The sequence below is a fragment of the Alosa pseudoharengus genome, unplaced genomic scaffold, assembly GCF_046254945.1.
Source record: "Alosa pseudoharengus isolate Yale_2024_CS ecotype anadromous, Long Island Sound unplaced genomic scaffold, YU_APseudo_1.1 YU_APseudo_1.1_scf_11, whole genome shotgun sequence".
NCBI classification, from domain to species: Eukaryota; Metazoa; Chordata; class Actinopteri; order Clupeiformes; family Clupeidae; genus Alosa; species Alosa pseudoharengus.
In genome coordinates, this window is record NW_027468576.1 from 19,390,321 (window position 1) to 19,415,738 (window position 25,418).

Below are 25,418 nucleotides of genomic sequence, written 5' to 3' on the forward strand. Positions count from 1 at the left end.
CACCATTGTGCCCTTGAGCAAGGCACTTAACCCTAAGTTTCTCTGGGGACAGTGTCCCTTGTGATATAATTGACATGTGAAAAGTTTCTGCTAAATGAATAAATGTAATGTAAATGTAAACCTTAGTCTCTAATGCCTTAAGATCTGCTAGGAACAGTCTCTGAAAACCAATGGGCTTCAACCTCCTGGCTTGTCTCCCATACTCAGCGTTGGAGGTTCAAGTACATTGCACTGAGACTGCGATTTTCACAATTCAGGTAATCCAGACTAAGGGCGACTCTTATTCGGAATACACTTACAAGGAGAAGAGGAAAGGAGGAGTGTACAATACATCATTTATCTGCCAAGAATTTTATTTTGAATGCAAAAAAGTGTAGAAATATGGTAATTTGTCAGTGAATCAGATGTCACATGAGTGAATATTTCTACATACCATACAAAAATAGATGTAATCTTTATTCGCAAAAGAAACCCCACATGTACTGCACAAATAAAGGACAAGAAGGTTTGAAAAACACAGACATGTGTAACTTTGCAATAGCATGCAATAGCCTAGTGTCTATGCAGAATGGATGAATCTGGCTGAGAGGCATCTGGCTCATTAATGACAAGACCTAAAGGTGACCCTGCAGCTCAACTAGTCCAACTTAATTGACCCCTCTGGGAGCATCAGTAGCCCTGATTCTATAGTCACACTGATTACTAGTCCCATAATGTATTTGATCGCCACGATCTATGGCCCTTGCTCATGGCATGTATGCATTTTACAATATATATTTAATTATATATCATTTATTTATCTTGTGTTGTTTGACCATCCTCTTTCTTAAACCAACTTTTTGCATGAGATACAACTCAAAGCCTGCTCTGTGTACAACTCTCTTCTGTGGTGTCACCACAAGCAAAATAAACACGTCAGCAGTCATCCAAGGTGAACACAAAGATGAGAAGAGGGGGAAAAGAAGTCCTGGTCTGGTATCCTGCACCAGCCACAAAGGGGGGAAACAAATTCCTTCAATACTGTTTGCTAATAGCCCACAATCTGCATAGTCTCTCTATTGTAATCACAACCTGCATCAACTTATCGGAATTGCTCTCTTTCTCCCCCACCTCCCCAAATCACAATAGTCCAAGTCTGTGTACTTAAGAACTGAAGAGCTCAGGTTGAAGCGGTCTGAAGAGCTCGGTTTTTAGGAGGCTCTCGTTAGGCGTAGAGACTTAACGACACACAGGGCACCAGGATCCATCTGGAACTGTCAACGGCGGCTCGTCTTCACAGTCGTGTGGGTTTAGGCCTCGCTGTCGTCACTTTGTCCTCCTCCTCCTCCGGCCCTGTCCCAATTCGCCAGGTCTTTTTCTTCTTCCTCCCCAACGCCAGGGCCTTGGGCTGCATTACCATAGCCGATATCCAGCACTTGCAGGTGCACCAGGTGGGCGAAGGAGCTCTCTTTCATGGCATTCACTGACAGTGGGTTGAACCTTAGCAGCAAAGAGACAGGAAAGATGGGGGGTGGGGTGGGGCATAGAGGGAGTAGGAGTAAATGCTATGATCTCGTGTGCGATTTTTCTATCCATCAAATGCACATGTCTAAAACCTCATACATTTATACAGATGAGATGTTTCAGAGTCAGTGTGCAAACATTCTTTTCAGACTCTTCGTGCCTCAAGATAAAACAAGGTAAAAACTGTAGAAGACATTTAAAAATAATTAAAATTAATATTAGAAAGACAAACATTAAAAGGACAAAAATAAATATTTAAGCAATATGACCTGCGATATCACCACTCTTGATGACTCATAGAATGGCTCTTGTCCAATCAGAAATGAATTAGTTACAGTAGTTAGTTAATTAGTTAGACCAGATCTAACTGTTGTATAAAAAGGTTTGGCATTTGGCATCACTGAGCTGGCCATGCTGAATTTTAAATTTGAATATGCTTCAGTGTTTCAACTGGAAGCCAATAACAGATGCACACACAGTGAAACATCAGGGAGATGCTCAGGCAATCAAACTCTCAGGTGGTGCACTTCATTATCACAATCATTAACGGCTCATTAAACTAAGCTTTGAGTAATTCCGAACATTTGAAGGCCAGTGGAGAGACCAACGGAGCAGACAGGCAGGCAGGCATCGTGACCCTGCTCTTTGAAAAAAAGATAAAAATCGAATTAGCCGAGAGATGTTCCAGTCCTTGGAGATGGAAAAAAAAATTAAATGCCCGTCCGTTTCCACAGGACTTCAAGGTTCAGTTTGACCTCATCGGCAGTGAACTGCACACTCTCACGGAAGCATCTTCCATTAGGGCCAGAGGCCATTTCCACTCCGCAGCACCAGGAATGAAAAAGAGAGAGAGACACAGAGAGAGAGAGAGAGAGAGAGAGAGAGAGAGAGAGAGAGAGAGTGGGGTAGGGTAGCACAGTTGTGGTGGACAAGCCTGTAGTCACCGTGAGTCATCGTAGTCATGTCAGCCAACGCACATGCCAAGTTCACAAGAGGGAATGCATTCAGAAACACACACCCACGCGCACGCATGTGGCCACGCATGTGCAATTAAATACACCCACATCCACTGGGGACGAACAAACACAAAACATGGACGCAATTAGCTGTTCAGGAAATATGAACAGAAACACTCACACATATTGACACAACACAGATAAACATATACACACGCGTGCGCACACACACACAGATAAATGCGCCACACACTTACAAGTGGAGACAAAAATTTTCAAAATCAAATGCACAGAAAAAGACACAAACACACACGCACACAGGCGCAAGTCGCGCATACACACACACACACACACACACACACACACACACACACACACACACACACACACACACAGTAATATAAAGACACAACTATAACACAACTATTGATGTGTTGCTATGCAGAGGGCTCTCAGAATAGTTCTCCAGCGAATCAGAGCAATGAAAACAAAAGAAATGGCCCATCCCCACAGATGTGGCTGCGGACAAACACACAGCACTTCAGATGAAACTGAATCGATACAAAGAAGATTAGTGCGGCTACGCCTTGGAGTGGCACGCAAATTGTCATCTCCGAACACTCATCGGCACTTGCAGGCCGACTGGGAGAGAGTCAATAACACAACTCTGAATGAACCCATTTCACTCCTCATTCCCTCTCTTTCTGTCTTAAACACACAAACAAACCAATATGTGCAAACCACAAAAAAACACAAAAAAAGTGTGTATTTGTGTGTGTGAATGTGTATGGGGAGGTGATTGAATCCACCACCATCTGAAAGCTGGATAAATATTACATAACTATGAGATAAATACCAGCCAAACAATCAGCATACTGCAGCACAAGGACATACATCATGCAGATGGCTTTCATCACATTTGTTTGTCTTTTACTCTCTCTCTCTCACACACACTCTCTCTCTCTCACACACACACACACACACACACACACACACACACACACACACACACACACACACACACACACACACACACACACACACACACACAGTCTTTCTTTCTTTCTCTCTCTCTCTCTCTCCCATACACACACACACACACACACCCAAACACATACACAGTGCTGTGAATGAGGTAATAGAGAATAGTGCGAGTGGACTGGACTCCAGACCTATCACTCTCACTCCAAACACGCAGCCAGAAGAAGAAACTTCACACATGCTCACACCCTTCCCAAGTCTAATGGCAGAAATCAGCCCAGAACTGATCAGAATCCACTATTTTCTTCGCTTCACTGAGAAAGAGTATCAGTGTGGATATGTTATTGTATTTGCATTTAGAATTATTTAATAATTTTACACGTCTTCCATTACATGTTATATCATATACATCACATGCTCATATGTATGTGAGCTGAGGATCTAGTTCCAAAAGATGAACCAGAGGAATACATGTTTGGTTAGCAGGTGTGTGTGTGTGTGTGTGTGTGTGTGTGTGTGTGTGTGTGTGTGTGTGTGTGTGTGTGTGTGTGTGTGCTTGTGCCTCTGCCTGTGCGTGCGTGTGTGCGTGTGTGCGAGCGCGCATGTGTGTTTTGTGTATGTGTGTGTTTGTTTGTGTGTGTGTGTGTGTGTGTGTGTGTGTGCGAGAAAAAGAGAGAGAGAGAGAGTTTGTCTGTGTGTGTGTGTGTGTGTGTGTGTGTGTGCGAGAAAAAGAGAGAGAGAGAGAGTTTGTCTGTGTGTGTGTGTGTGTGTGTGTGTGTGTGTGTGTGTGTGTGTGTGTGTGTGTGTGTGTGTGTGTGTGGTTCAGACACACCTCAGAAAGATGCCCTTGATGTTGGGCGTGCCGTCAAATGCGGTGTCTGGGAGCCGGCTGATGCGGTTGTTCTGAAGGTGGAGGAACTCCAGAGACTCAGGCAGGTCCGGCGGGACATGAGACAGCAGGTTGCCTGACAGATCCAAGGTCTGCAATGCATATCAACACATACAGACACACACATACACACACACACACACACACACACACACACACATTTTAATACCTTTATTTGTGTTCACATTTTACAGTAGATTTCATTGAACACAAACAATCTTAGATACCAGCATTGTAAACCCAGTAGCCTATGCCTCTGGTCTCAGTTCATGGGTACAAAAAACAGCGCCTTCTCCAGATGTGGCGACTGCCAATTATCACAGAAATTGAGCAGAATTTTGCTAGAGCCTTTGCTCTTGTCTTAGAGAGACCAGCAATCTGCAACCCCCTGACTACTAGTCTGTGGACATTACCTAGGCTTCCAAATATATACACCAACAGCTTACATTTGTACCCAAACTGTACAACAATGTCTCTGAGTGGCTAATACTTTAAAAGCTTTGTAAGGTAGGCATCCTCTAGACTGTAGTCAAATGCACAGCCTACTTCAAGAATGGTTACTTCTCTGCTGTACTTCTCTACATACACACACACACAAACACACACACAAAATCACACACACAATATCCTGACACAAACAAATCCACAAACATCTGGATCTCAGACAGAGAGAGAGAGAAACAGAGGGAGAAAGAGAGGGAAGAAAAGAAAGAAAGAGAAATAACACATACACATAATCATGACATACACACACTCACTCACCAAATGGTATGTCAACTGCATAACTATGTTAAATGCCTTCCAATCATTTCACTCGATGGCCATTTGTGAAAATAATTGTAAAACCACTAATATTTATTACTCCAAATGAAAGATTTCTAAGAAGTCTCAAATGTCATTCTAACCCCTGCGTGCCGTTTCCAAGAACATCACAATTACATCCATCAATGTTCACTCTGATTCAATCATCTGTGTTTTAGGTTTAAAATGTTTGTGTTCTGACTGTACCTTCAGAGGCAGTCATTTTCCACTGCGTCACCTCTCTCTCTCTCTCTCTCTCTCTCTCTCTCTCTCTCAGTATATCGCTCCTTCCCTTCTTCCTCTCTTCCCACTCTATCTGTTCATCCCTTCCTCCCTCCTTTCTTCCTCTCCTCCCACTCTCTCTCCCTCTATCCCTCCCTCCCTCCTATACCCTCAGCACACCCCTACCCTCTCCCTTCCTCCTCTTTTCCCTCCTGCTCTCTCTGGGTCATTCTATGTCAATTCAACCAGGGCCCACGCACTTAGGTCTCAAATTACCAGGTGTACCTATGTTACCCAGGAGATACACTGTAAAATTACTTTTCAGTAAGATCAATAGTTTCCAAGATCCAAGGTTCCAAACCAAGATAGTTTCCAGCCAGTTTTACAGGGGGAGGGGGGTGTCACAAGTCTGAAAAATCCTCACAAGTCTGAAAAATCATTTTGGTGCTCATTTTCAGAGCACCCAAACACCTTGTGGGAATATACAAATATTTTTTAAACCATTGAGATCAATATGTTTTGTATAGAGTAACCTGTGCTAACTCTATACAAAACATATTGATCTCAATGGTGCATTTTGCCCATGTTCAGGGTGGAAAATAAAAAATAAAAATTTGCATAAGACAAGTCAAATTGGTGTCTTTAAAAAGAAGGGATCATGGAGAGTGAAAGAAACCATATAAACAAATCTTTGTATATTCCCACAAGGAGTTAAGGCGCTCTGAAAATGAGAACCAAAATTATTTTTCAGACTTGTGAGGTCTGCTGTTCAGACCCTGAAGGAATTTATGTTCTATTCATTGCTTTTTGTGAGAGTGTTTCTACTTATCTCAATAAGGGAAATAAATTAAGAGCCTATGTTGAGTACAAATATGTCTTCTGAAGGCCTAAACAGAGCCCAGCCAAAAACTCCAATAAAATTTTTATCAACTTTGAGGGACAGCTATGACCATGCAGGATCATACAGACCAAACGTGACAATTTGGCTACCTACTATTCCTATTTATCGACCAGCATGCAACATTTGAGCCTCCTACAGTACATGATTTAGTTCTTGTGCTATGGGCTTGTGAACTTTGACAAAAAAGAGGCTGAACAAAATCGACACCCCCCTCCCCCTGTAAAACTGGCTGTATCTTAGAAAGTCTTACATAAATGTGTCTCCTGGATAACATAGGTACACCTGGTAATTTTTTCAGAATTTTTTGAGACCCAAGTGCGTTGGCCCTGGTTGAATTGACATGGAATGACCCCTCTCCATTCCTCCCTTCCTCCGTTTCTCCCTCCTTCTCTCTCTCCATTCCTCCTTTTCTCCCTCCTTCTATCTCTCCATTCCTTCCTTCCTTTCCTCACCGTCAGCTCAGTGACCTCCTGCCACGCTCCCTGGTAGATGGAGTTGAGCTTGAGCTGGTTGTTGGCCAGGTTGATCTCCTTGAGCTTGCTCATGCCGGCCAGCGCGCCGTCGGGGATGCTGTTCAGCTGGTTGTCCTTGACCTTGAGCACCTGCAAGCTCCGCGGCAGGCCCAGCGGCAGCGCGTGCAGTCCGTTGCCCGACAGGTCCAGCCGCTCGAGCAGCCGCAGCTTGCGGAAGGCCTCGCGGTGCAGCCGCGCGTTGGTCAGCCGGTTGTAGCTCAGGTTGAGCTCGGTGAGCGTGTAGAGCAGGATGAGGTCGTTGCGGCCGATCTCGGCGATGCGGTTGTGCAGCAGCATGAGGGTCTTGGCGCGGCGCGGGAGGCCGCGGGGCACGCGCTCCAGCATGTTGTGGTACATGTGCAGCGTGTGCAGCTTCTTGAGGCCGCGGAAGGCGGTCGGCTCGATGAAGCGCGAGCGCAGCTGGTTGTTGTGCAGCAGCAGGTACTCCAGGTTGCGCACCTGTATCAGCGCCGAGGCCGTGATGCTGCGGATGGAGTTCTTCTCCAGGTGGAGCACCACCAGGTTGCGTGGGAGATTGTCAGGAACCTCCGTCAGGTTGTTGTTGGATAGGTCCAGGTACTCCAGGCTCCTCAGTTGACTAATGCGGGGAAGTAAGAGACAATATGTGCTCCCATATGAGAAAGATCAATAAAATGTATTCATCTATGTAGTATGATAAATGTATTCATTGATGTAGTATGATGTGTTAACACACAAGTCCTTCCTAATACACTCAGGAAAAGATGTTCTTTGTGCTACTGGCTGGGGAATTCTCACAGCTTGAGGGTGATCAACAACCAAGCCTAATTAACATTACATCAAGAAGCAGGATAAAACAGCAATGCACAATTAGCTTGAGGCAATACATGCAGCATGCTGTACCCAGGATGCGTGAAGGCCTTCTAGTTATTGTACATGGCAATCGCATAAATCCTACTGTATATTTTCTTTGTTTATGCTAAGAGGATTAATCAATGTTGAAATACCGCTATGGAGTACAATTATGAAGGTTAAAACATCATAATGGACTGAGCTAACTAGGCAACAGCCAAACGTTTTGCCTTGCAAAGACCCACAACAGCACAGGTTCCCCTGAAAAATGATCTAGAGTTTGGTAATTAACAAGATGTATTGGTGATGATATTCTGCTGAGCACAAAACCACACCGCAAATGGTCTGGGAGGCTATTGGAAACAACAGGTGTGTGTATCTCTCCATCACATAATCATATCAAGACTCATTTAAAATAAAATGATTTTACGATTTTCAAAAGTGTAGAGTTACATTTTATTTTAAAATCACAATTTTACTAAAATGTTATTTTAGATTTCACTAAAATCAATGAAAACCTATACAATATTGCTGAAATTACAAACAAAGATGGAACAAAGACAGGAGAAGGATAAAGAGGGATGGGAGGTAAGGAGAGAGAAAGTATGGCTTCCCAATGAATCAAATCATGAAAGTATAAGGCTACATTCACATTATTCGCTACATTTCTCCAAAAGCAAAAGATGTCCTTAATACAGCAAAATGGAGCCTCAAAGAACAATAAGAACTCAAGTGTTGTAGTATGTGACACATATAAGTTTGTGAGTGGGTGGTGTGTGGGTGCCACAATACCAGCCTTTAGAAATGGTAGTGTAGTTTAAGGATCTGCTTTTATTCTTGTACCTGAAGGTCTCATTGTCCATGCCATCGTTGCTGAGGAGGTTGTTCTGTAGACAAAGCTCCCATAGGTTGGAGAGGTTCTCAAAAGCGCCCGAGGGAATCTTGACCAGCTTGTTATTCTGAATGCAAACGACCCACACAAAGCATCGTTGTTATTTTGCTTTAATGCTTCTAAACTGTGCTGTTACTTGAACAGCGTAAAGTGTGCATCTCAAATTTTACAAAGCCTGTCCAAATCAGTGGGGTGAATATGACTGCTTGTCAGTTGTCACATGATGAAGTGTGTCCTTTTAAGATGTAGCCTTAGGGACGTGTGTGCTTTTGAGAGGGGTTCACCTTTAGGTGGAGCCTGTAGAGGGCAGGGGGGAGGTTCTTGGGGACCGAACGCAGGAAGTTGCTGGACATGATAAGGATTTCAAGGCTGCTCGAGCCATTGAACATGTCTTCAGGGAGGCCTGCATCTGTCAGCTTATTGTTATGTAGGTACACTGATCTATAGGAGGGAGAGTCAAAAGCAAGTGGACACACACACACACCACACACACACACACACACACACACAGTATATAAATAACTTATTCATTGCCTGTATAAGTACATTTATATACAGCATTAGATCATCCGTCTGTTTGATTGATTGCAAAAATAAATTAAAATAAATTGAACCTATAAGCAGTACAATGTTTTTGCATCAAAACATCTGGAAGCTGTAGAGTCACACCTGGCATGAGCTCTGAATTTAATTGGATTTCAAATCATGTGAACCAAAGAAATAACACTGAAATAACAAAGAAATAATCAGCACAGACTAAGCAGCAATCCTTACTTGAGGCCTGGCTTCTGGCCAAATGTGTATGGGTAGATCTTGGTAAGTTGGTTGGCGGCAAAGTCTGCACTGACCAGAGATGGTGGAAGGTGCTTTGGAGCTGCGGTGAGCTTCGGTACAAAGTGACAGAGTTGGAGAGGGTTAGCACAGGGTCATCAGGAGTTCAGACTCAAGATGTCCAGTGGTAGTTCAGGCTGTCTTTAGACTTAAGAGAGTTCTATGCCAGCATTTGTCCACACATAGAAGCCTCCTGGACATATAGTGGCTGGGACATCCACTCTGATAAGAAGGCAATGTTTGAACTTTTGGTAACACTTTGCGGTAAGGGTACATGAATTATCATGAATTCATGCTAATTAATCATTCATCAATTAATTCACACATCAACTAAAGCATTAAGTAAGAGGGCATATCATTATGAATAATAATCTATTAAGCATGATCATGATTATTTTTTTTCGACAAAAAAGTGGTCATCACTGCAGTTCTCTAAACACATGTCATTATTCACAACTTTAATTGAGGGGCCACAGACAGGATGAATTCATGAGCAATTAATCTTAATATCATGTAATCATGATGATCATGTTTAAGAAATCATAAATCATAATGATGTACCCACCGTACCTAATGCTTTAGTTGATGTGTTGTTCATGCATGAGGTTATGAATGAGAGACTATGAACTCATGTAAATTCCTGATGATTTATAAGATACAAAGGAATGAAGTAATGCATAATCATGAATTAATTAATGCATAATGTACCCTTACCTTGATTTGATGAAACTCAAAAGCTCTATGATTTAGATGTTTGGTATTTGTATATTCTATGTTTATGTGTAATTGTTTACATCATTTATATTCAGTACAGAATAATAGATAAGATAAGTTGATTTGTTGATTTGTGATTCAAGTGAAGCTCTAGTCTATGAATGCCAATATACATCTAAGATCTGGGTGCATGTGTGTATATACATATATACAGCTGTTAAGTTCAGCTGCATTCAGCTGGTTGAGCTGTTCAGCCGGTTGAGTGTCTGTGCAACCAAAGACCCAAAAATGGAGGCTTTTAACCTGGTCTCCAACTGTTGACACATCAGTGACAGGGCTATCAGCATGACTCATAGGCTTTTAGCTGGCCTGAATCACGGTCCATTTAGGTCCATTTTGTGTGGTTCTCAGGAACAGTGAAGGTACAGTGAACAAAATGAAATGGTGAAATGAGAACACTCACAATGTCTCTCATATTCTCACCATGAACGTAGGAAACGTAAATCACTCTGTGGTAGAGCACAGAGTGGTGAAGGAGAAATCAGACCGAGACAGCAGGTTTAAGAGGGCCCACGGTGTTTTATTTACAACGTGAAAAAATAATCCAAAAATACAGTCCACTTCCTATTCGCACCCGACGTAAAGTAAAAAGAAAGACAAACAAAGCATTTAACAGATACGAATATTTAAAGGTCTCTCATGGCTAGGCTACATGCCACTATATAAAGCAGACCTGACCGCAGGACTCACACCAGCCCCTTACCGCGTGTCACAAAACATCGAACTCCTGCATAGAGAAAAGACGGCATTTAAATGGCCAATTAACTAATTACTTCCTTCGACACCGGCAAAGTCTAAACACCAAAAACGGGCACACCGCCCCTACCTGGTGGACATCTAAAGCAAACATCATCACATATTTCCATAGCACACCCCCAAAAACACATGATCAAATATTAAGCAACATTCTTTGCAAAGGAACACGCCCAACACATTGAACACGCCCAAATAATAATTCATGAAATTGAACATCATTAATTAAATAATAATCAAACAATCATAGATGTGCTGCTGAGGCGGCACATCGTCACATACTCCGAATGAGGTAAACTAGGCTTTCTGAATAGCAATGACTGACATGATACTTTTGGCCCAAAGCAATGACAGACACACCATCTCTATCTTTTTACTTGGCACGCTGCCTCTCATATAGATGATCATAGGCCATTCCATTGCAATGAAGATGAAACAGTTGCAGTGTAGATAAGCAACAAAGCATTGATATGCGACAAATGGTCTCTTGGAATAAGAACACGGTATTGAAGATCTGAGATCCCCCTGTCGCTGTTGATGATGGCTTTGCCTTTGCCCTTGGGTCTGTGTTAGCATGTAAAACAACATGTGCACTGCACACACACACTATAAATGAGCCAGGTGCTGTTTGGACAGGTTTTAGAAGTAATAAAAAGAGACCCTTGGGCATGTACACACTAAAAGATACTGGGCCCCTGACACAGATCACATCAAGTGGATCTGCACCACCTCACGGCCATGTGGGGTCAGGAGCTCCTGATTCACTTGGCTACCTTCTGACAGACACCTTAAGGCTCTGAGAGAGAGAGAGAGAGAGAGAAAGAGAGGGAGAGAAAGAGAGGAAGAGAGAGAGAGAGAGAGGGAGAGAGGAAGTTTGGCAGCTTTAGGGCGGCATGTGTCTGCGAAGCTTAGGGCACTGTCAAAATCCCCCAAGATCCTCCAGGATCTCTCTCACACGCTCATCCTTTTTAAGTCAGAGAGCAACAAATCTGTCCATCAAAACCCAACGTCCAAAAGGCTGCAGCAGCGCCAGCAGCAGTGTTTTAGATCCGAGGACTTGGCACAGACATCCGCAGAGTGATTAAGCTTTCAAGCTGGCATGGGTGGTGGGGTGGTTGGGGGAGTGTGGAGGGGGTGGGGGGGGGCTGATGGCTGCTGCCACTCTGCCCCTTGGTAACAGCTGGCTTGAGGCTGCTCAGAGCAGAGCAAACCAGGGCAGAGCGGCAAGGTCTACGGGCTGTAAGCTGCCATCAGATTTGCCCAAAGGTTGTGGTATTTGGGATTGAGATGGGAAGAAAAATGGCAATGAAAAGATGCCAGAGAAAACACATACACACACGCGCACACCACACGCACACGCACACGCACACGCACACGCATACGCATACCCATACGCACACACACACACACACACGCACACACACACACGCACACACACACACACACACACACACACACACACACACACACACACACACACACACACACACACACACGCACACGCACACGCACACACACAATGAAAGAAATTTACAATATATTTCCAACACTTATTCTAACCATTACTGAGGTGTGGATGTCCAGCAATTTCACGAGCATGCCACTCTCTCTGTAAGTGGTATTCACAAATGCTGTCAACTCACCTTATTATTTGCCAGATACAAGTAATTTAGTTGTTCCAGCACTTCAAACCCTTCATCTTCAAGACCTTGAAGTAAACACACACACACACACACACACACATAAATGTGTGTTGTAAATATCTCAACATGGAATTCAGTAAAGAGAAAAAGGCAACAAATGGAAGAACAAATCTGTGTGTCAGAGGTAAAACATGGCACCATTTATGGTTTCACTAAGTCAAAACAGTGCAGGAAGGCATTTCTGCTGGAAAAACCCACATGACACAGCCCAGTCCTAGCAGAGCTGAATCTACATCCAGCGAGGGTGTGTGCCCAGCTTTAACTGAATAAGCCCACGACTTATCCCTCCTCCTGTAACGGTTCCTTAAAGGAATATTCTGTACTTTTTTCTCAGCCTTTCCAACATTTCACATCTGTTTCACACTGCCAGTGACCAAAGACAATCATGTCAACACATATCACTGGATTTAAAAAAGGAGGGAAAAATCTTTTTATCATTATTATTTTACTTTAGGCTGTACTGCAGCATAATGTGAACTACTAGGAAAGCTTTAATAGTTGAACCATGGCAATTGTTGACTTTTCCACAACACACCACTGAATTGTGCATGGGTATTGAAACCCTGAAGCTAAGCAAAAGGAACAGATTATTCCTTCGTGTGCTATTCTAAGTGCTAAGGAAGATCAGTTTGACATTTACCAGAATGGGTTTGGTAACAGGACTCATTTATTCCTATGCTTTGCAAACCAACAAGGATTCTTCATCAGATTCATCGTCATTACATTGACGTCATGCCTGTTGTAATCTATTGCATTAGATAAGATCAAATAAAACGAAGCAATATAAAAATGTAAGCAGTAAAAAAACAAAAATGTCATTCTATGTCGTTCTATGCTCTAGTCGTTACCTTGAGTAGTGAGGCGATTGTTCTGTAGGTTAAGAGTTTGCAGTTGGTGGAGGCGTGCCAGATCGTCTGTGGTGACCTCGGTGATTTGGTTATTCTGGGCAACATAGAGAGGAGAAGATGCTTGAGGGCACTGCAGCAGAATGGGCAGGAAGAAGAGTGCACTTGGTTCAATGGAAGATGGACAAGCCCACTCTCCACACAGCACTTACCCTTCTGTACAGCTTTCAATCACAGAGAACACACTCTCACACACACACACACACACACACACACACACACACACACACACACACACACACACACACAGAATCACACACAACCACACACACACGCACACACACACACACACACACACACACACACACACACACACACACACACAATCACACAATCACACACACACACACACACACACACACACACACACACACACACACACACAATCACACACACACACACACACACACACACACACACACACACACACACACACACACACACACACACACACACACACACACACGATAGCCCCAAACCAATGCATTAAGGGCAGCTGGGTAAGTGGTCAAGGACAAGCAGCCATAGGTCACCAGATGACTGCCTCCTACCTCCTGGTTCCCTGTCAACCCTTGGATTCAATATCCATTCTTGGATAGTATTAACCCTAATCAGGGCTGTTTACCTGTATACTCTTCAGCTTCCTGGAGCATGGGGAATCATTGGAGAACAACATGCTTCAAAGGGAAGCGTCTTCGAAATGACAATTCCACTAATACTGTATATCATTAAGCCTTTGGGGAAAAGCGGCCATGACATGAAAAAAGGCATAGTTGACCAGAATATTTAATATATGTGTGTGTGTGTGGGGGGGGGGGGGGCTATGGCTTCTGCAATTGTCTACACAGAGTTCAGTTTAGAAATGGCTATATTTTTTCAAATTGTCCAATAGGCTAATCATTCTCACATGATGGAGAGAAAACATTGCAATCTGTTGTCTTGTGGACAGTCTAATCTATATAATGTAAGCAAGCACTGTAACAAAATTGATTTCACAAAAATTTGCACACCTACATGTCAACTGCATTGACAAAGTCTTTCTAAATTGATTGTGCATATTTTTCCATAAACAATGCACAAATTGACATATACCATTGATATTGCTAGTTCCTATGCCTGGAGGCTGGCGGATACCTTCCATCAGTGGTGCCAGTATAACACTGAAAAGATATGAATTGACACAACAAAGTGAAAATGCTTTAAAGAGAAGGTGGCTTTGACATCAGTTGTGTTCAGAGCAGCTTTGTTGTATGCTACATTGATTCAATTTAAAAAGGACTATGTAATCAGACATGAAGAGATAGATAGATAGATAGATACTTTATTGATCCCCAGGGGAAATTCAAGGTCTCAGCAGCATACAGCGAACACAAACACATTCTTTAACAGCAGAAAGAGTAATTAAAGTATATAATATAAAAACACAACTGAGCAATAAGGACAGTTGAAGATAAGGAATATGCTAAATATACTAAAATACAAATTATACTAACACTTAATCTAAATCAATTCTAAAAACAGTATCCACATAGTGGTGATTAATCAATCAGAGGCGCTTGCAATGACTGAGGCAGGGACTGAGCCTGTGATTCTCTGTGGATAGTAAGGTATGGTAAGGTGCTCTGTGTGAATGAGTGTCATGGTGGTAGTGCAATGGTGATAGTGCAAATGAGTAAGTCCAACAGTGCAACAATGCAGAAATACAGTAAAGTCTATATATCTATATATTTAACTATTTAAAGAAAATGTATAAGTGTGGCCACAGTTCGGGTGTGGCATGGAGGGGGGGTTATGCATATGTGCTAATGTGCTAATATAGCACGCAAACAGTGAGGCATAAAGACAGTGGTAAAAGTGGCTAGTGGACAGACAGTATCCAAACATGGAGGGGGTGAAGAGGCAGACAGACTATGCAGAGAAGTCTATCTCTCCTCTTCCCTTAAGTGAGGCATTGAACAGTTCAATGGCCCTGGGGACAAATGACTTTCTCAGTCTGTCAGTTGTGCAAGGCAGTGAGCGAAGTCTCCAGCTGATCAGGCTCTTCTGCTTAACAATAGTGCTCTGGAGTGGGTGACACTCATTGTCCAAGATGTTGATCAGTTTGTTCAGGGTAATTTTATCAGATAGTGAAGTGATGCACTCCAGTTCAGCTCCCACTACAGAGCCAGCTTTCCTTACCAGCCTGTCAATTCGCCCCACATCCTTCTTCCTTGTGCTTCCTCCCCAGCATACTACTGCATAGAAGAGGACGCTGGCAACAACAGACAGGTAGAACATCCTGATGAGCTTACTGCACACATTGAAGGACCGCAGCCTCCTCAGGAAGTACAGCCTGCTCTGCCCTTTCTTGTAGAGTGCATCAGTGTTGGCTGACCAGTCCAGTTTATTGTCCAGGTGGAGACCCAGATACTTGTAGGTGCTAACCACCTCCACATTGACCCCATCAATGTGGACTGGTAGCAGAGTGGGCTTAGACCTGCGGAAATCCACCACCATCTCCTTGGTTTTTGAAGTGTTAAGTTGAAGATGATTGAGTTTGCACCATTGCACAAAGTCCTCCACCAGGCTCCTGTACTCCTCCTCCTGCCCGTTCCTGATACACCGCACAATTGCAGTATCATCAGAAAACTTCTGCATGTGGCAAGTACTTATGTGAAGTACTTATGAAGGGGATAGGTTAAGAGCTCCATCTGTTGCATGCTTGATTAAACACAGTTGATACATGTAGATGAAGCATGTGCTGAATTATGACAGTATTGAGCAAAAAAATAAAAAGAAAAGAAAATTAAACTAAAGAAAAAGATTAAAAATAAAGATTGTGTTGCATTAACAACCTCAGCTGCCAAGGGCAATTTATTGATTGTGACTATTGCTTGAATAACCATATGTCTTGTATTTCTCCACTGAAGTATATCAGTCACTTCTTGTAAATGCTTAGATGTTTGGCTTGAGTTAAAAGAACATGAGTGCAATGCAGCAACACGTAGCCATTATTTGGAGTGATGTGTTGTGACAGATGGTAACCGTGAGCCTCGGCCATAAACTACTCACACAAAATGATTTGGGAGACACTATGTGTTATTGGAAAAAGGACCTGTTGGCTTCCACTTTGAATGCTACAATTAGGGAATGCATTGATTTGAATGACTGGAGTGGACCTTAATGCCCCATATGACTCTTCTGTGCACATCAACCAAAGCACTCTAAACTACCCCCTTTACATACAAACACACATACATACAGTGTTGGGAAGAATACTTTTGAAATGTAATCAGTTACAGAATACAGAATACATTCCCTAAAATGTAATGTGTAACATATTCCGTTACATTACTCCATCTAAGTACCGTATTCTAAATACTTGGATTACATAAGCGCTGTTTTACATTTTATCAAGTGGGAAATCAAGCTGCTATTTCAGTTTGTAAGACCCACAGGCGATGTCAGCAAAAAACCCACAACTTAACTTTATAGGATAAACTGAAACATTATACATTTTGTTAATGCACAAGATCATCTCACAGAAATATTAGAATTTCAGTTCAAAAAGCCCAGAAATTCATATGAGAAGGATTCTAAAAGTAACCCCTTGTAATGGCCAAAGTAACTGTATTCTGAATACCACTCATTGAAAATATAACTTTAACTAAATACAGTTACTCATATTTTGTATTCTGAATACGTAATCCTGAATACATGTATTCAGTTACTCTCCAACACTGTACACATACACACATACACACACACACACACACACACACACACACCTGTAGAGAGAGCTGACGTGTGTCCTCTGAGAGGTCGCTGGGGAAGTCAGCAAGGTTGACCCCAGCACAGTCCACCGCCCCCTCGTTGGTGCACGTGCATTCCTTCGGACAGCTGGGTGTCGCCTTCTTCTTACTCTCCCCTCCACCTCCTATTCCTCCTCCAGTGCCGCTCTGCACCACCGTCACGTCCTCCTCCACCTCCTCCAGTCCCTCCTCGTACTCCTCCTCCTCCTCGACCACCTCGTACTCCCCCTCCTGCAGCTTTCGCAGCGAGGGCTGGAACTGGCACAGCACCAGGGCCCAGCCCAGGGTCACCAGGCAGAGCAGCTGCAGAAGGCCTCCGTGTCGGCCCATGGCTGCCCCGCCGACGCCACCAGCGCTCCCTCTCACTCCACAGGCTTTGGGGTGGGGGGTGGGGGGGTAGTGGTGATGGGGGGTGTCAGAGGAACAGATGCTTCCAGATCAGTCCTCAGACACACACACACAGACACACAGACACACAGACACACACACACACACACACACACACACACACACACACACACACACACACACACACACACACACACACACACACACAAACACAAACAAACACACGCACACACAAACACACGCACACGCACACACAAACACGCGCGCGCGTATACACCGAGCAGCCTCCTCCTACCGTCACAAATGCAGAAACCTGAGGAGGAGGGAGACATCAGAAAGAAAATGAGCCTCTTCATTTTTAGTGCCACCGAAAGTCATTGTGCTGCTCAATTCATCCGAAGAGACGGAATGCACAAATTCAATGAAAATTGCCCAAGGCCAAGTCTTCCATTTAAACCATGCGCTGCATTCTACACTTTAAATGACTCATAAATGCACACACACACACGCACACGCACACGCACACGCACACGCACACGCACACGCACACGCACACGCACACGCACACGCACACGCACACACACACGCACACACACACGCACACACACACACACACACACACACACACACACACACTGCACCACAACCACAACAAAAGTTAACACTGTGGTGTACAACATTTTAGAAATACAGAAGTAAGAACATAAAGATTGCTGGGCAATTGTTCGGAGCTCAGCTCTTTCTCTCATTCTCGCTCATCCTCACCGCAAGGTGAGAAGGGCGCACTCACTCACTCTTAGCATTGGTGGGTCTAATAACAAGTAGTCTCTATGCATCAGCATGCAAATCTACAGCATGGCCCTGCTCTAGTTGTATTCATTGCACGTGGCTTTTTACACTTCACTTTGTGTTCAGCAATCCAATGATTTTTTTCGTTGCCTTACATGGGAGGCAAGCGAGCAGTCGGCCCCTAAAGGAAGAACTGCTCCAGGCTGCTTATTTCGATGACTCTCTCCCTTGCCACCCTGCAGCTCCCCAGGAAAATGAAAGCAACCAGTGGAGGCTTTCTACACTGGCTGGTGTCCTGGTGCGATTAGACACTCTCCCTAGTGAGGGTGGGCTGAGTGTTGTGGCCCTGCTGGTTCCCTGTCCCCATCTACTGACCCACACTGAGCTGAGCTGAGCTGAGCTGAGCTGCACTTCCACGCTAGTTTGGACAGCTGCAGCTCACCCTCACAACACACACACTCGCCAGCCGCACTCTGCTTCCCGGTAATGGGCTCACACATAAACAACCTGACACCGGGACATGCACTGAGAGGTGAACTACTAAGGCTGAGTATGTAAAGGTGTCTGTGTGTGTGTGTGTGTGTGTATTTGTGTGTGTGTGTGTGTGTAAGTGTGTGTGTGAGAGAGAGAGACAGAGAGACAGAGACATGCATGAGCTCCACTTAAACCAGTGAGTCCTGTCCATCACTTGTATTTGGTAATTCAGTGTGTGTGTGGGGGGGGGGTTGGGGCAGGGGGGGGGGGGGCATTTTACTAGAACTAAAAAAGGCTACCGCCCCACAAGATCAAAGCAGCTCTGCAGTAAAAGTCAATCAATTTAACTTGCAATAAACAGAAGTCATTTTAAAAGCAATGACTATCACAGTTACGACGATCAATATTTTCCTGCTTTTATACTCCCTGCTGTAAAACATGCTTTCAGCAAGCAGAGCTCATTCCATAAAACATATGAGCTACTGGAGTCAGTCCACATTCTCTCAGAATCTGGAAAAGTTAGACAGGGAGTCACATGAGATGCTGAAGCGTGATTTGAAAAATATGTTTATGCATGCACACACACACACGCACACACAGACACACAGACACACACACACACACACACACAAAGCATTTTAACACACCCACACATACAGTACACACACCATACCTTCTTCTCCTATAGGTTAAGGGCAACCCTAAAGAAAGCGATGAAGACTGAAGTAGCCTCTGTAGTCCATGTCCATTGCAAGAGGGTCGCTGGTGAAAGCTGCCGTCCCTGCTAGTCCCCTCCAGATGTGAAAGAGAGAGTGGGAGTGAAGGAAGAGAAAGCTAAGGGAGAACAAGCGGGAGGGGGGGCGATAACCGGTCCAGGGCCAAAACAAATCAACTTTCCTTTTCCTTTTTTTAACCCACACACACACACACACACACACACACACACACACACACACACACACACACACACACACACACACACACACACACACACACACACACACACACTTTTTTAAAATTCAGTAACAGGTCTTTTCCACACCACTTATGGAAGTGAATTAGGAAATATGAGTTAGGTCAATGCAAATAGGGAACCAACTTAAGAAGCTCCAACAAAACAAAAGCTTCTACTTATAGAAGTCAAGCTGAGCGCTAAGATAGTAAACATACCACTTCAAATAATTTCTAAAACCAGTAAAAAGACACACAGCACATGAAAGGCTTTACTAATCAGGGGAATAGGTAATCCTAGGTCATAACCAATCCTTCCTGAAAAGCACAATTGTCCAAAAAAGTGATTAACTTGTTCTGGAGTTACATCTCAGTGCACCCATTGCAGAATGACTCCCTGCTGAAACATTCTTGCACCAGTTCCTGCTGGTGACGGGGCAGCACTTGAATCAATAACACATCTAGAAAGAATGACATGGGTAAGTGATTAAGAACAAACTTTTGGCAATCTATCCAGAGCAAAAAACACTTGAAAGCTTTCTCCATCAGTGCATTTCAATGGAATTTACCTGATTTCTCTGCCCGGCACTCATCAAACTCAATTTCCCAGGGAACCTCTGATGCAAAAAGACAAACACTTCCTAGACACATATTTAGGGGAACACTTAAATCATTTTCTATTCAAAATCTGTCTTTTTTCCTCTCCTCTGAGAATTCACACAGACAGGAAATGGCCAGCATCTGCCAAAAAGACGGCAAAACGGATGTGAGCTAATGGTTCTTACGTGTCACTACCCTTAGATAGAAATTCTGCTTGTACATCTGCTTTCATTGTAATCTGCACAGCCTCACCGAAATAGTGCTCAAAGCCCCTGCCAGCTTACAACAAATATAAATAGGATCTCCACCAGTATAGGCCAATAGATTGGAAACTTTAAAAATGTTCACTCAATTTCAGATCCAAGGGAGACATAATTGTGATGTTATGTCATCAGTAGCTTATCATTATATAGTGTAGGTTGTTGGATAATTATCCTATGTTTGATCAGCATACATTTTTATCAGTATGACAGTACATCATATCACTGGAAAACTGCTTGATTGGGGCAATACATCGATAGCTTGCTGTAAAATATCAGGTCTCTGGTCTGCCTGTTTGATACACAGGTGGTGTTTGTGTTTTTATCCCTCCTCATTTCATGTGAGCATGCCATGAACGTCACAGACATACTCCAGCCACTTCCACTGCATCCTCATCCCAGCCAATGCATTTGTCGTCCCAGTCATTATACCTGTCAACGAGGGGAGAAAAAATAGCAACAGTCTAGACTACCTTCGTGCGTCTAAAATGTGTTTTAAATCAAACTGACCAGGATGTATTATTTTAGCTGAGGCAGAGCGCTCTCACTCCTGTCTGCATGTTCACTAAAGAGTTAAGTCAGGAGTTTTGTCTGCAACACCAGTTTGGCTCGGCATTAGGCACTAAATCACAGGAAAGCAAGGGATCCAGACGGGCATTACAACTACTGTAAATACAAGCTGGAGCCGCTGATTAAAGCAGCGGGTTCAACTTCTGTACAGGGACGGTCCGTCCCCTAGGGGAGAGAGGGAAGGGAGCAGGCACAGGGGCACACAAATCTGTCTAAATCCTCTTGCGAGGCTGGGGTGAGGCAGGATGATCTGTTACCTACGGGTTTCAGGGAGGAGAGAGAGACGTTCCAGGCCTAAATCTAAAAACTGCGTCCAACATTTTTGCACTGTGGTGGCAGCCCATATAAGGCCTTTGGCGCTTTTAGTGGCCCCCGCCTCTCATATCTACGTTTTTTTTTATCTGCTTCCATTGGTCTCTCTCTTCCACACACACACAATCTCTCTCTCCCTCTCAAGCTCTCTCACTCTGGCTCAGAGTAATATCGGAGCATTTCCTGTGCATTTCAGTGCTGTTGTATGCTGACAATTTGAGGGCTGAGAGACAGCCCTATATGGAAACACACTCTCTCTCTCTCTTTCTCTCTCTCTTTTTCTCTCTCTCTCATGCAGCCGCAGGTGAATGCTATCTCTTCTGGGGAGCGACATGCTCCTCGCCCCCGTCCTGTGGAATAACACACATCATGGAAACCGTCCTCGTCTCCCAGAGAGGGAGCAGGCTTCGAGCTGAAGAGGCACGTTTACTTCCAGTTGCCAATTTTCATTTATCTGTGAGGGGAAAAACAGGTGCAATTTCCAGGAATGGCAAAAAAAAGAATGCGCACTTCCCATCCTATTGTGTAAGAGGACATTGGAACAAATACAACATAAATGAGGAGTAAAAAGGAAAAGGGTTATACACTTACCAACACCCTAATCTGTCATAGTGGTCCATTAGATAAGGGCAAGTGATATTTTAGGAACCTCAGTCTGAAAGCTGTCAAAAAAAGATTGCATTAATACATTTGTAAGAAATGCAATCTACTTACACATCTGTAAATCTGTACCTGTGGTTGTACTATACTTTTGACTATCAGTGTGATAGGTCATTTATAACATCCAGTTGAGGAGACGTTGACGGCTGTGAATGCCTCATATTATTAATCTCAGGGATTCTCTTTTCAATACGTTGAACCCTAACCCTGTCTGCAACACTTGCTTTATTGTTATTCTACATGTATTCACCCCATGGTACTTCACATGGTTGAACTGAACAACAAGCTGAAACAGTAATGTACGATTCTCCCCCGGCCAAATATGATAATAATCTTCAGGCATCTCCAACTCACTGCCCCACATTTCCTCTTAATTGGAACCAACTCAAGGACAAAAATCCCTCAGAACAACAACCTCTAGGCTCTGAAGTGAGGAATTCGCCCCTGCGAACCGTCAGCTCTATACTGTAACTAATCAAACGTATGAAATCTGCAGCACGGAATGTATTCTCTACCACGTGTGTCATTCGTTCCAGTGTTGTTAACGGAGAGAGAGACTTCAAAAAGGTCAGCCTTACAATAATGATAATAATAACAATATAATAATAATTATATCAGCTCTACTTGGATCAGGTTGATGAGGTGGCACAGTGGTGTCAATCTAACAGCTTGACACTGAATATCAATAAAACCAAGGAAATGGTAGTGGATTACAGAAGGAAGCAGCAGAACTACAGTTACACCCCACTAATGATCAGCGTGCAACCTGTAGAGAGAGTCACAAGTTTTAAATACCTTGGTGTCCACATTACTGAAGACTTAACATGGACTGTTAACACTCAATATGTTCTGAAGAAGTCCAGACAACGACTCTACTTCCTTCGTCAGCTAAGGAAATTCAAAGTTTCTACATCCATCATGAAGGCCTTCTACACTTCAGCAGTTGAGAGTGTTCTAACTGGTAGCATCATCACCTGGTATGGGAACTCCACAGTTAGAGATTGTAGTACTCTGCAGAGAGTAGTGCGCTCAGCTGAACGTACTATAAGAACTCAACTCCCTGCTCTACAAGATATCTATTCCAGATAGGTACTCCTAAGAGCCCAAAAGATTCTGAAGGACTCTTCTCATCCTAACAATGGATTATTCCTACCGCTGAAATCAAGAAGACGCCTATGTAGTCACAAAGCCAGAACTGAGAGACTCAGGAGAAGTTTTTATCCCCAGGCCATCCGAGCTCTGAACTCACACTATACTGACTTTGCACACATTCACTCCTCAGCACTCTCAAACATTTCCCAACTCTGAATTCACACTATACTGAATTTGCACTCATTCACTCCTCAGCACTCATGACCCCCCCCCCCCCCCCCACACACACACACACACCTACATGACTTTTAGCACTTTTACATCCCTCTCCCTATGCTACAGACCTTTTATTTATTTTCTTATTTCATCACACGTAAAAACACACACACACACACACACACACACACACACACACACACACACACACACACACACACACACACACACACACACACACACATCTGACTTTCTCCAACTTTTGCACATCTCCATAGAACTTTTTATTTATTATTTTTGATTTCTCCTCCATCTATCTACCCATGTCCTTGATTGCCTAGCCTTTCTGCCCCCCCCCCCATCCCCATCCCCAACACACACACACACAAAACACACACACTTACATCATCACTGTCATCACCTCACATACATACAGCACACTGCTTGCTACAGTAAGCCTCCTCTACATACTTGCTGCACACTGCCCCCCCCTACATACACAGCACATTGTCTTCAGGATCTTCTCCAACACACATCCTCTACATACTTACAGCACACTGCCCCCACCTACCCACACACACACACACACACACAGTCACTGCTCCACTCCCCTCCCGCCCACACACACATCTTCACTGTCATCACTCACATACATCATACATACAGTACTCTGCCTGCAATAGTAAGTCCCTTCATCATACTTGCAGTACACTGCCCCCCCTACATGCACAGCACATTATTTCATCAGGAAGCTTCTCCAACACACGTCCCCAACATACTTACAGCACACTGCCACCCCCCCCCCCCCCCCCCCATACACAGCACATTGTCTCATGAGGAAGCTTCTCCAACACACATATTGCACACTGCCCTCTCCCCACATACATAGCACACTATCCCATCTCCCCCGTCATCCCCCCCAACACACACACCAAGACCCCTGGCAGTTGGGTTAGCCCCTTGAGCCGTGGATCTGCCCAAGATTTCTTCCTTGGTAAGGGAGTTTTTCCTTGCCCCTGTTGCTCTTGGGTGCTCCTTGTTGGTGCCCCCCCCCCCCCCCAATCCCAATCCTCCCCCACCTTTCTTATGCAGCCCTTGCCACTTAATCTACTAAACCCCTCTTCTACTGCAATTAGACCCCCATACATGCACAAATAGGCTGACACCAGACATAATTTCACTGCATTTCTTACTTCCAGTAACTATATGCATGTGACTATAAACTTCCTTGTATCCTTGTATCCTTGTATAATAATAATAATAATAATCTTTATTTGTATAGCACCTTTCATACAAAGAATGCAGCTCAAAGTTCTTTACATTTGGAGCACTTAATACAATTTGTGTCACCGTTCTTTACAGTATTAAATAACTAGTCCTCAATGTATTCGCTGTCCTTTCACCACTATGAAACATGAAAGCAGGTGGTGTCCTACTTGAAACATGACTGCTCTGCAATGCCTTTAGGAATGGAACCTAAAAACCTGATTAAATAGTTTCCTACCATCTACTAATGGTGTAATTTTGTCTATGGTTTTGAAAATGGTGTGTCGGCGTGAGAGGTACATAATTTCTTAAAATTACGCTCAGTCCTCAGGCACAGACTAAGCTTTTACAGTTAAGATAGGTTATTATTTTATGCTTTAACTAAACCACTGGCACAAAATTACACTGAAATGTTTTCAGGTGCAGGTGGGAGGAAAATTATCCTGAGAGTAATGAATTATTCATATTTATGATAGGTAGGGCTATGTGAATATCAGTGACCTGCTTTCCCTGGACTCCTTCTCAGAGTGCTTTTGGCTCTTAACACTTTAATTACTGACCAAGTTCCTTAGGAGGAGGGGATCTCACATGTTTATTGCTAATCATAATATAAATAACAGTAAACACGTCTCATA

At 43.6% G+C, this 25,418-nt stretch overlaps 1 protein-coding gene across 1 annotated transcript; it reads right to left on the bottom strand.

Annotated features, from left to right (window-relative positions):
- Positions 1-335: 335 nt before the first annotated feature.
- Positions 336-19,962, bottom strand: podn (podocan). Its single transcript, XM_076278267.1, has 10 exons — positions 19,530-19,962; positions 17,222-17,619; positions 13,398-13,491; positions 12,490-12,554; positions 9,263-9,372; positions 8,773-8,929; positions 8,440-8,555; positions 6,706-7,363; positions 4,273-4,421; positions 336-1,479 (listed from the first exon to the last, which is right to left on the bottom strand). Exons 2-10 carry the CDS (start codon positions 17,573-17,575, stop codon positions 1,290-1,292), a joined length of 1,893 nt encoding a protein of 630 aa, XP_076134382.1. The 5' UTR covers positions 17,576-17,619; positions 19,530-19,962; the 3' UTR covers positions 336-1,289.
- Positions 19,963-25,418: the final 5,456 nt, after the last annotated feature.